Raw genomic sequence first — 13,592 nt, forward strand, 5'->3', positions numbered from 1 at the left:
AGACTGTATCTGCATTTATGTTTATGATCAAATTACAGTGAACCCCGTTTTTTGCAAGGATACGATCCAGACCCATCTGCAATAGATTTGCGATATAGAACAACTTTATGAATTTTTTTAAATATAGTTTTAACCCTCCCATATGATTTAAACACATTCAAACTGATTAAAACACTTTTTAAACACTTAAACATAAACACAAAAATTACTTTTTAAACATTTAAATTAATAAAATAAAGCATGAACATTAATTAATATTTTATTATTAAAAATGGGTATCATCCATACCTTACATTTAAAACATTTTTATTTATTTTTTTACCCCATCTGTCCGTTTTAAAAATCAAATGTGGACCTCGAGCAAAAACGTTTGCCCATCCGTTCTCTAAACTCTCTCTATTCAAAACCCAAAAAAAACCCCAGAATTTTCATAATTCTAAAAGTACCAGGGTTAGAATAAATTCCAATTTCTTTAATGTAATACAGTACAGAGGTTCATTTACTGTACGTTGTATTAATCAAACATATTTGTGTGGTGTTCAACACACCCACCGTGCGGTCGAGTGACATTTTTCACGTGTGGGCCACTTCCTCGTAGCATACTTTCATTTTTTAAAGATGTTAACACCTTTGCTTTTGTGTGAAGATCACCACAAACTGGAAAGCTCGAACGAAAGCTGACAACTTTCATGAGTGGGCGGACGCCGTGACCTTTTTTTCTTGAGTGGGGCTGAAGTGATACATGAATTTAAAAGTCATACTGTAATGAAATGAAGTAATCCACACAAAGGAAGGCTAACCAAGCCACGGACGCATGATGTCGTAATTGGTGGTAATTACGATCCAGTCACGACTATTTAAATGCGTTATTCTTAATTGGTTGATAGACTTTGAGAGACACGGGCATTAATTTTCTTTACATTAGGAACCATAACTGATGCTATTCACAGTCCCAAAATCCTAATAAAGCATAAATGACAGGAAATGTAAAGGAAGATTCAAATAAAGACTCACTGGAATCTCTTCAGCCAATTACACTTTTCTTTCTTTTTATTATTATTATTTAGTAGCTAGCAACATGGCGGCAGACTCGTGGTTCGCTTATTTGCTTCACAGTTCTGAGGTTTGCGGTCAAATCTTAGCTGTGGCCTTCCTGCATAGAGTTTTGCTTGTTCTCTGCATACTTGCGTGGGATTTCTCCAGGTACTCCGTCTTCCTCCCACGTTACAAAAAACACGCGTGTTAGGTTAATCGAAGACTCTCCATAGGTCTGAATGTGAATGGTTGTTTGTGTCACGCAATTGTTTGGCGGCCAATAACCTAGGGCAGTGATTCCCAATCCCAACCAGTGTGCTGTGGTACATTCATGCAGTGTTACCCAACCTTTATTGAGCCTTGCACCGATTTTACAATAAAAAAAATCTTGAGAAAATCTTTGTTCATCTATCTATGCCAGCAATAGACTGTGTAGTGACATGCAGAACAATGAAATGATCTTTCATGTTAGAGGGCAGAAATTATGTAATTAACCTATGTATCCACTTTTCCATTTAGAAAAATATATTCCCCAAAAATATATACAGCTTTAAAAATAGACCACTGCAGGATTAAGCATTTAAACAAAAGACAAATAAGAGTACTTCAAAATCCAGGATGAACCTTGGGGCTTAATGCCTAAAACTTAAATTTCTTTGCAGCTAAGTGATCATTTATTGGCATAAACTGATAATTGTGCAGTGGTCCCCTAATTTTTGTCCAGAGCTGTATATGGAAATAATGATGATGGTAGTGGTAGTAGAAGAGCATCTCATAGTTCTGCCCGTCACAATACGTCACTGGCATAAATAGATGAACACTGTCCTTGGGACTCTAATGAGAAAAACAGGGCTGTGGAAGTGGATGGCTATTTTGTAGCTTTTTTGTTCTACACAACACAATCACTATCAAAAGTTAGTTCAGCCACTTTGTTTTCAATTTGACAAGCACTCTCCATGAGAAAGAAATGTCGTCATGACCACCACTGCTTTTACCGACATTTAAAAAGCATTTTATTGATGGTTGGCTAAGATTTTAATACATAAACACTCTAGACAAAATGTCAAGGGAAGTAAAAGATAAGCAAGCTAGTCCGTTTAATATTAAACACGAATGCGGGCTGAGCCCCAGTTTTCTCTTTTCCTAGCTGAATTCAATATGCAATGTTGAGACAGCCATGTCTATTTATATACTGGCCATCAAAGATGTTTAACTGATGGGTTCAGTAGTGCGTATAAGGAATCAGACTCCACAATATTATACCTGTAAACCACTCTTAGTATAGTACTTACTATAATCCATCCATCCATTTTCTGAGCCGCTTCTCCTCACTAGGGTCGCGGGCGTGCTGGAGCCTATCCCAGCTGTCATCGGGCAGGAGGCGGGGTACACCCTGAACTGGTTGCCAGCCAATCGCAGGGCACATACAAACAAACAACCAGTCGCACTCACAGTCACACACCTACGGCCAATTTAGAGTCTCCAATTAATGCATGTTTTGGGGATGTGGGAGGAAACCGGAGTGCCCGGAGAAAATCCACACAGGCACGGGGAGAACATGCAAACTCCACACAGGCGGGACTGGGGATTGAACCCGGGTCCTCAGAACTGTGAGGCTGACGCTCTAACCAGTCGGCCACCGTGCCGCCTACTTACTATAATGATAAATATATTGTCAAATCAAGACTTCTCTGATAATGTCAATTAAATAGGGAAGGGAAGGCAGATTTATTTTTGATGCAGCTCTTGTATCAGATTTTACGAAATTGTGCACGTGTATCTAATCCAATGAGGGTACATTAATACAGAAGAAATTCCAAAACTCTGGTAATTCATTTTCTAATGTTGCCTGACTTCCAGGTCGTTGTCTTTTTAAAACAAAGTTAAACAGACCGAAAATGAACTCTCACTGTATAATCTATCTGTTGATAAATCGATCTGCAACTTTTGCAGCAAACCTTTCTGACCTTGAAAGGCCACCATACTCCAGTCGAGACATGTGCCTCCAGACGTTGAATACGTGTTGGACATACTGATTTAGAGTCAAATTTGGGTGAAAAGCAACAGATATGGTACTAGTTTTGTTTTTGTTTTCAAACAGAGTGTTCCTTTATTTGCTCACTGAAACTGTGCGCTTGTTTTTAATAGCGGTTGATTTTCATGTTCAACGCCACAGTTGTTTTAGTTCAGCAGGTGCTTTCCCATCAGTTTCTGCAGCTGATAATGCGAAACGGCAGCAGCTTAACCCATTCATACGCAATGGGAAGTTGGTGCTCAATTTACAGTTCTCAATTGCTTTGATGCTGTTCTTCAATCACCACTACCATTTGCACTACAGTCGGTGTGATTGCGCAAAACATTTAGTGCAAACTTTGTGACTTCCATGCAAAAGTCAATTTTAACATTTAAATGATTCCTTTTGTTAGCAAAAGTGCATTTTGCCTTTCAAAGTGAATCATTTTGCTGCCAAAACCGCTCTAATACTCATGCAACATTTACTGTAATTTATGGAGCATTTGAACCAAAATGATTTCATTGGCAAAATGCTCTCACACAACAACACGTTTAACATGTGCAAAAAAATAATTCCTCCAAACAGCATGACCTGTGTTGAAATGTGATGCAGTCATCAATTACACAATGGACTGTAAAAATGAATACTACTACTATCAATAGCCATTACAACCCCATGTGAATCATGAAAAGCTTATCTCCCCGCCCCCTCTTCATAGTACAGTAAAGACCTAACAAACCTGCACTGTGCCTTTTCGGTTAAGAAATGTCCTATTGAACTACAACTTCATCTGCACCAAAAACCAAGCACTGTAGAGAATGACACCCACACTCAGACATTTTGAATCAAATTTATTTATTTATTTATTTTTTTGGCTTCCTTTTGACAAATTCCAACTCCATCTCAGAAATGCAGAATATTGTAAATGAAGACAAAAGATGCAAATTAACCTACGGCTGGAAATATCAAAATCCTACTAAACTCTGGCTCGGCACTTTATCCGTGACCCTCTGCCCCATGATGTTCCTCCCTCATCTCCTGACCTTTGCTAGACTGAAGCCAGCCTCATCCACAATGAATTGGTGATTTTCACCATCACCCTCAAGTTTGATTATTGGCCATGGCCACAATGGCTGCTTGCCATTCACAAATGAAGAGTTTCTTTCTCCTGCCAGGTTGTGGTAGTCTGTTGATTCTAGAAGTGAATGAAAGCAAAACATTAGAGTACATTAGACAACAGACAATTACAGTACAGTAGCTGTCTAACATTTGCCAGGAGATGACTATAAACACAGCAATAGTGTTCATGTCATGACTCGCCTGTTCTGATTCGGAAAAATTCTAAACGTTGATGTCACAGTAATCCGAATCAAAAGAGGTCAGACCATTGTCCAGCCTCCCTGAATGTCAACACCACGTTGATGACACAGTCAACAATTGTGGTCCAAATTCCATCAGAAATCTGTGGTCTGGATTGGCTTCCGACATCTTGATTGACAGCTTTGTTAAATTTGGCCCAAAATGCATTTCTCTTTGCTCCATTGCTTCCAGCATGTGTATGTGTGTGTTTGATTTTTTGAGCAATCAGATTTAAGATCATATGTGCTGCCATGTCAAATCTAATCTGCCCAGGGCCTTCAGAATCAGTAGTGCGGGCCGCTCACTTAAACTATATCAGCAATGGGACACTTATTATAATCAATGCAACTTCAAATTCCCATAATATGCGCAGCATTTTTATGTCCTCTGATTGGCTAGCCACAGCAAGCCAAGTTCGACTAGCAAAACACGTCAACAATAATCAGCATCTCTGATGAGCATGGTTTATTTGATTTTATGATTTTGTCAGATTAGGTAAATATTGATTCTGAGCTGCACCAGATAATGAATGGGACACAGTTGCTTGCATTTTTGTATGGTATTGGATGTGATAGTGTTGGAATAAAGAGGTGTATTAAGTCAGGTAAGTCCCCACTGACATACTGTATCAGGTTCCTACTAACAAGTGTGCGCGTGTGTGTCATGTGTGTGCATGTGTCGTGTGCGTGTGTGCGTGTGTGTGGTCTCGATCAGGGAGGAGACCTCCTGCTGGGTCTCAGTGGAGCACAGTCCGTTCGTCCACGGCCTCACCAGCGAGAACGGAGAGCTGCTGCTGGACGAGTGCGTTCACGTGACGGAGGGCACAAAAACCAGAGAGCGACACCTCTTCCTTTTCGGTGACGTCATCGTCTTCGCTAAGATCAAGTATGAAAAAAATAAAAGACCCTTTACTGGGTGATGGGGAAGTCCCATGTTCGTTCTGGTTACAGTTGCTACTTTACATACAAGGTCAGGTTCGCACCGCACCATTGAGCAGTGTTCCTAAAACCAAGTCGAAGCCGACCACCCATGGCTCTCCTTCTACCATTCCAGAATAGAGCCTTTTTTTTTTAATTCTTCTGTGAGATTAAAAACAATCTAAGGCTGGATTTACATTGCAGGTCAAGTGCCCTCCCAATTCACATTTAATGCTCATATCATTATCACTGTATTTCCCATTTGCTAAAACACAAAACCCTATTGTTTAAACCACATCCTCAGTGCCCTGAGACCCCTGGTTGAATTGGTCACTCTTTTGGTTGAACCCTAAGCACTTTTCACCTAGTTAGACACAACTTGCAAACATATTTTCACCCACTAAAACACATTTTGCTTTCCGTTGCACTTCTGTTGTGTAATGGTAAACACAGGTAGCAAATCCACATTTCGAAGAGGCTTGAGTCTGAACTGAAGATATCAGATTCCCTGTGTTTTTTTTCCTCTTTACGCTGCTACGACGCATGTCCACATTGTGCCGCTTGAGGGCAAAAAAATTGGAACTGTGTCACTTGAATCTCGCACTTTAAATCCAACCTAACAAGTGACATCCCATTCATCTGTGTCATCTTCCATCACTCACATTGACTGCAAAAATCAGTCTGAGAAGGGAGCAATTTCTGCTTGAAACTGTCAGGACTGAACCACCAAACTAAACCACTCCCACCACCACATATTTTCCAAAATGATTCATACTCTTTTTCAATACATGCACATCCCAATTTCAAAATGTATATTTGACTAGAAATAGGTTATTTATATAGCAGTTTCCAGGATCCGAATGTTACTAAAGATGTCTTCAAAATTGTCTGACAAGACCAAGGATATGAATAATTTCCAAAGTGAAAAAAAAAGTTAAAAGTCTAAATATTTTTCATTAATATCTATAAGACAAATTCTTTTGACATTTGTTTTGTCTTTTCTAGCCAGGTGATCAAATCAAAATTCTCTTAAACTCAACATTTGGCTGTAATTAATAATTTGGAGCAAAACGGCATATCGCTTTCTGCTTAACTATTGGCAATATGATTGCCATCATTGTTATAACAGATATATATAGCTAGATGGAAAGTATTATCATACTAATAATCATGATATTATACAGGCTTACTGTACATTCCAGGAGGATTATACACCTCTATAGGCGTTCGAAAGAAATGGCACGATACACTCAACAAACAAGATAGCCACAATTTGTTAAACATGCTATATTCTGCCATGCAAAAAAAAAAAACATTCTTAGTAAAAACATTTTTTACTGTCATTTCAAAGTGGATAGGGTTATAGTATGGGAATCTTATATTCATAAGAGTAATAACAGAATCAGAATAGGTGAGTGAAAGGGGAAGTAAAGGCAAAATGGGTGTTTTTAGACTTTATATGCAGACTGCTAGGGAATCTCCACACAGACCAACTGCCTTTGTTTAGTCATTGTGGCTGCAACTAAACAGAAACCTCTTGCAGTGGAAAAATATTGTTTTCTTTCCAAATATTGGAACATAACCTGCGATTGGCTGGCAACCAGTTGAGGGTGTACCCCGCCTCCTGCCTGATGATAGCTGGGATAGGCTCCAGCACGCCCGCGACGCTAGTGAGGAGAAAATGGATGGATGGAACGCAACACAGTGTTGCCCTTTAAACGATTCCCAACCGCTGTGACATGAGACGTCATCAGGTTTGCCATGGGAAATTTTCCAGTTTAATTTTTGCATTTCAGTTTCACAAAAAAATAAATAATGCCCTTATTTATTAAAAATAATGTATCTTTGTTCATTTATCCCTACCGCATACAGTTCCAATTATGTTCTTCCGCGAAATGGCATAAGGTGCAACCTGTGTGTCCACCTTTTGCTAATCATACAACAGAATGATGGCTTTGTGTTAAAATAAACAGGCCCAGACTTCATTCTGAGTAGTCAACTTGTGAGTTAACTGAGGGCAGATCATTATTATTTCAGTATACTTTATATAACTTTGTGAAATTTATGTTTGGTGGTGTGCTGTGAGATTTGGCCTTGGCTCAATACAGGTTGGTAAACACTGCTTTAAACAATACATATAAGTGAGAAAAATGTCTTTATAAATTATGATTAAAAATTCACAGTGGATGAATAACTAAACTCAAATTAGACAACTTTTTAGTGTCCCTTGTTGCTTCATAATAACATGAAAAAATGATTGCTTTCCAGGTTTAAACAAAAAAAAATAATCTTTGCGACTAAATATGTATAAACTGAAAGTCAGCATCATTACTGTACTGCATTAGTAAGAATGGATGGAAGTTTTGAAGTTCCCAAGTGGGAGGCAAATCACTTTCATTTCTCTACCACAGCCTGCCCACTGTTCCAGTAGGGACGCATACCAAGGCGTACAGTAATTAATGTCAACGGACTGTGAGATGTTTTTCTTGTTGACAAGTATACTGCAGCGCCTTTGTGGATATCTGGAGCGCTTGGTCTTGATTGATTTTGGAAAAAGTCTAGCAAATTTCATCTCCTGCTTCTGCGCAGGTCGACATCCAGCTACCGTGTCGAACACCGAGTGAAACTGGAGGACGTTTGGCTTCACGCTTTCCAAGATGAGGCCGAGCACGACGAGGGAACGGCGGAGGACGCGGATCTCAGCGTGACCCTCGCCTTGGCTTGGGGCCTCACTTTTTGTCTGGTGTGTTTTTGGTGAGTGGACACTCCGCAAGATGGGGCACACGCTCACAGAAGAAGCCAAAGTTTTATTTCAGTGGAAGGAAAAAGCATGTGAACGCTTTAGAATTTCTGTTTAAATTCATTTAAATCGAAATCACAAGAATAAACGGTCTGTCCTGTGAATGTAAACATATTTTGTGTGGTACTAGTTTAAGCAGACCACACTTATTGATCAAGTTATGCAGAAATGTAAAAAATTCCAAAGGGTTAACATACTTTTTTTCTTCCCATTGTACTACATTGCATAAACAAAACTATTGGGACACAGCTTTTAATCAAATAATCAATTGAGGGTTGGTTAGGATTTGTAAGTCTTAATTTTATAAATGCATTTTAGACAATTTTATCCATCTATCTAGCTATCCATCCATCCATCCATCCATCCATTTGCACCTCTGGAACAATATGTGGAACACAGTATGTGAAAAATAGCAATGCATTTAAAGGACACTGGCAGTTTGTCTCTTATTTGACCGTTAGCGTAAGACAATGGCTGATAGTAAGCGCTCATGTGATCTGTGGCCTATATGAAAATAGGGAAATACCAAAGAGAAAGTTCACTCGGCAGCGTCACAAGACGAGATATTGCAAAATAGGAATGAAAGGGTGGCGTTGTTGGTCAAACCGATTCCCCGCCGAGTTTCTGTGTTTGTTTCTTCTAATAAAGTACAGTAACACATTCAGAAGAAATGTCTCCTAAAGTATTTGACCAAATGTTGTCAGTTACTGTTCACCACTAGAAGATAATTCATGCAGTCATTTAAAGAAGACAAATTATGCATTCCCCCCACCCCCCTCCCACACACACACACATACACAATTTACAGTAAAACAGTTCCCAGGTGTCTTAATAAAAAGTCTCTGCCATTCTTTGGTCGAAATAAACAAAAGTTGATGAATTATGACACACTTCTACTTGTTACACTCCACTTGAAGACTTCACTGTTTTTGTTTGTGTGTGTGTGTGTGTGGGGTGGGGGGGATGCTAATGCCAAGTATTGCTTTCGTTACCATGACGACTGAGCTGGGGCATTTGACAAGGCAAGCGGCCACAGCCAACTTAGCCACTCGACTCCACCCCGAGCAGGAGATGTTTACCTGTCCTGGTCCAGACTGCAAATGAATCGTAAAGCCATCAGTGGCTAATTTAACTCCCCGTTCAGCAAGGGCCAACAAAGTTGACATTTTCTGCTTGTGGAGGCAGCACTTCATCACAAAACCACTGAGATAACACTTTGTCAATTAATGTAGCCGTTTGGCACACGGTACGGGCAAAGACAAATACCCCCACTCACATGTCGACAGCTTAGCCAAACATTTGATTATATACCAATTATGAGATGGTTACATTTTTAATTTGTACTAACACTGCTGCTCTGTTTACCTTTTGGCGTTGACATGATAGAGCTCCGGAGATGTAGATGTCGTAGCCTAGCTGCCCAATCATGGGCTGAGAAACTTGCTTCAGGGTTGTTTATTATGTAAATTATCCAAATTTCCCATAATATAGTATTAGAATCAGACAATACAGTATTGCTCCACTGCGTCAATTACACAGTCAACGTGGGTTCAAGCTGCATTAGATTTAAAGGTGTAAGCACCTGTCACTTTCCACTGATGGTCTGCAAAGAGCAAGCAAGGAGGAAGTGGAGGTTGTTTGGTCGGGGGACGCCGTGACGCAGCTTCCTGTTCCCATGACTGACTGAGTTCTACTTTCCACCTCGTCAAGAGCCCCGTGACAGCACGCGTGGTCTCAGTCCTTGTTTGATTGATGCGGTGTGGACTAGAAAGTCATACTCATGTTGACATTTACCTTGCAGTTCTCCTGAGGTGAAGGCACGCTGGTTTGATACCCTCCACAGGTAAGAGACTCCAACTATTGTTTATATCATTGAAGGTATTTCAGTTTGGATGCTTACATAAGAGATTATCTGGATTTTAGCAGGATTGGGCAGCAGATTTAATTATGGTAACACGGACCGTTAATTTATGTATTATTGCTTAACCTCGTCTATATTGTAGTGATGATAATATAGATAATATAGATAATATAGATAATATAGATTAGGAGCAGTAAACTGTATACACATACTGTAGATACACACATAAATAACATTATTCACACATGTACAGTAACAAAATGCATCTCACATGCATACAGTATACAGTTGAAACCATAAGTTTAAATACACTATCAAAAGACACTTTTTCTTTTTTTTTTCTCATTGTCTCACATGAAATCAGACTAAACGGTTTTAGGTCGATTAGGATTAGCAAAATGATTTCTATTTACTAAATGCCAGAACAATGAGAGAAGGATTTTGTAAGCAATGTTTGATTAATTTCTTCAAAGTAAGAAGTTTGCATACATTTCATTAGTATTTGGTACTATTGCCTCCAAACGTTTTGGATATTGGCAGGAATCTTGGCCCATTTCTCCAGACAGAACTGGTCTAACTGAGGCAAGTTTGTAGGTCACCTTGCTCGCACATGGCTTTTCAGGTCTGCCCATAAATTTCATCCGCAAATGAACGCTTCCAAAATAGATGCCTCCCTTGTCCTATTAGGAAAAAAACATTAGCTATTAACTGTATCAATAATCTCAGTTCATAGTTGCCATTGTTCACACAAACACTAAATAGTTCACCCTTGAGCTCTTTTGAACTCCATTGCTAACCAAAACAGCAGCACCAAGGCACGCAATTAATCTTTCAGATTAATTAAAAATAATTAAAGTGTCAAAACGTAACGTATGTTGTATTCAAATTGATCTTACGTAATGCGGAGAGGGCATGTTTAACGACAATTAGCGTTCTGGTAGACCGGCGTGATCGCGCTACAATGTTGTTTTTGTCCATGTTTATATTCCAATCTAGGCAATTTATTATTTCCACCCACTTTTCCAATGTTCTTGACGCTTCTCAGAATTTATTATTTTTCTTGGCTGCAAACAAAATCATGTGATTGCGCTGCATCATAGTGAGGCGAGTAAATTTTGGTCCCAAATATGGTTCCTCTCCCAATAGCAGGGCATGGCACCAACCCTGCCAAAAATGACAAATGTGGCTTTCCATTGACTTTCCTTTATATTTATGTGTTATTATTTTTTTTTTTTTGCAGTAAAATACAAGAGGCAAGAGCCAGGGCTGGTTGTGCTTCTTCTTGTCCAGACATCCTCATGAAAGTATTAGGTGGCATCACTGCAGTAAGTATACTGCGACTGTCTTTACAGAATGGAAAAGTTTAGCTTAAAAGCTCTGACTGATCATTTCTCCGTTTATCATTTAGACGAAAAATCTCATCGGAGGCGGCATGGAACTGTTTGTCAACTTTGATGTAAGTATAATCCTCCTTTTAATGATAATGCTAACTAAATTCTGAGGCAATTATGTAGAAATATGACGGGAGATTATTGGCAGTGTAACGGTACATTTCAGATTTTTGTGTATGGAACATACACAGGAGTAAATGGCCACACATCGACTCTGTAAACAAACATGGCATATCTCTACCTCTGGCTAGCAGACGTGATGGCGAGCAATAGGCTTTTTAAATCACGGTGAACTCATTTGAGCACAATTATCACCAGATTTTCAAGTCTGTAAACGATGATGTCCCCGCGCATTTGTGTCAAGGCAGAGCATACGCAGACAGAACGGAGCATTCCATATTCCGATTGGACCGTTTACATGACTGAATCGGTTTGGGAAAAGGAATATTTCACCCCTGTCAAACCGAATGGAATTCCATTTGGTTGCAGCTTTTCTTTTTTTTTTCCGATTTAGGTGTTTATATGGAGCATTTTTATTCGGTTTGGGCCCCTAACATAATTCTAATCGGAATAAAAGGCTCCATGTAAACCCGGTTCAGCATGAAAAAGAAAAAGCACTAGCAACTAACCGCCATTGGGGTTTATATAGCATAATCATTCAGACTGATCAAACTGTTACTGGTGCACTTGTCTGCATTGTTTGTTCACTAAAAAGAAGAAAAACTATTGACGTTGCGCTGTCCTTACAAGGAAACATTAAAGCTATGTTATGCAATACTTAGTTATTGTATCCATTATTTTATTTGCTATTTTGTTGTTGTATTGTTATTTTCTAAATCTGTTCGAAGAAATAAGACTTTTGAATTTTTTTTTTTAATTTTGTCCATTACTTTAATGAATGTGAACCAAACTTGGACCTTAAAAGCAAGGCTGTGATTTTTGCCGTACCATTACGCCTCGTTACCGGTACACCAATAATGATTATACATTGATACGGTTCCACAGTTACAAAATCAGCGGCCCTCTATGGGCAACCATAACAATGATGTTGCCGGCTGTGAAAACAAGTTCAACACCCGTTTTAGAGGATGTTCCGGTGACGTGAACCTGAACATACTGTGCCCGTTATTGACATAGTACATATATTAATCTAAATAAAACAGAATGTTTATGGTTATGGATGTTGTGTTTGAATGAAAAGATTGGATTTTGCACCGGGACTTTACAATACAAGCTGTCTATTGTGTATTGTCTGTTGTTTTTTCGTTTTTTTGCACAATATAATGTGGTTGGATACACAAATGATGTATAAAAATGAAAATGTGGTCTTATTTTGAGTCCGTGATGAGTACTCGTTACCACTGCGGTAGGCATTCTGACCAAAGTTGTTGGCTGGAGGAAGAAATAAGCCTTCCTTTTTTCCTCCCCTCATCTGCATTCTCCTGTTCCTCTTTCATACTCAATAAGCGTTTTCTTTTGTTGCCAGGGAGATGTAAATACTTCGGCTGTGTCCCAGTTGTTGAATAACCAAGATGAAAAGCTGTTGCAGACACTTGGTGAGTTGAGATCAACTTCCTTTTTGCAGATGTTCCTCAATGGCAAGTTTGCAACAGGGAGGAGCCCTGCAAAAAGTGCCATATGAGCAGTGGCACGAAAGCAAAGTACAGAAAGAGGAAACAGACAAGTGCGAAGACTTTCTGTCACAATGGCACTCCTCGTACACACTTCTGGAGAATGAGTTGAATTGCACGTAAATGCATACATTTGTCAAGCTGATGGATGGAACATTATTGCTCCTGGCAGAAACTAAGTGGAGCTTGGTGAGGAAGCTGAAGAAGGGCTCGAGTTTCATCAGCAAAGCAACTCAGTCAGACGCCAAGACTCAGCTTTTTGGACGGCCCCTCTGCAAAGTGTGTCCGGATGACAGCTCTCTCCCTAAACCCATCACAGTAAGTCATTCGTTTGACCTTAACCTTTGAGCGCAATGCTGACCATTTGTGTGCACCTCGCTTCCTTTTTTGTTTTGCACCATTTTAGATATGTTAATGCAATGGAATGAAACTTTACAAGGGTGTTTTTTTTTCTTTTTCTATCTGATTTTAGCATTTCCACCACATGCTCCTTAAAAATATATGTAATATACTGTTTACATCAAATTGTACCGTTTGGCTTTATCGCGGCCACTTATAATGCACAAAAACAAGCTTTTTTTTAA

At 39.3% G+C, this 13,592-nt stretch overlaps 1 protein-coding gene across 3 annotated transcripts in view; it reads left to right on the forward strand.

Moving 5' to 3' along the window:
• Positions 1-13,592, forward strand: part of tagapb (T cell activation RhoGTPase activating protein b) — a 34,666-nt gene that overhangs the window by 15,580 nt on the left and 5,494 nt on the right. For all 3 annotated transcript variants that reach the window (XM_061753956.1, XM_061753954.1, XM_061753955.1), the window contains 7 exons: positions 5,123-5,293; positions 7,915-8,079; positions 9,927-9,968; positions 11,227-11,311; positions 11,395-11,442; positions 12,864-12,933; positions 13,181-13,326. In XM_061753956.1, coding sequence (XP_061609940.1) covers positions 5,123-5,293; positions 7,915-8,079; positions 9,927-9,968; positions 11,227-11,311; positions 11,395-11,442; positions 12,864-12,933; positions 13,181-13,326 — 727 coding nt within the window. The remainder of the gene's footprint in view (positions 1-5,122; positions 5,294-7,914; positions 8,080-9,926; positions 9,969-11,226; positions 11,312-11,394; positions 11,443-12,863; positions 12,934-13,180; positions 13,327-13,592) is intronic.

The sequence above is a fragment of the Phyllopteryx taeniolatus genome, chromosome 18 (genome assembly GCF_024500385.1).
Source record: "Phyllopteryx taeniolatus isolate TA_2022b chromosome 18, UOR_Ptae_1.2, whole genome shotgun sequence".
Taxonomy (NCBI): Eukaryota; Metazoa; Chordata; class Actinopteri; order Syngnathiformes; family Syngnathidae; genus Phyllopteryx; species Phyllopteryx taeniolatus.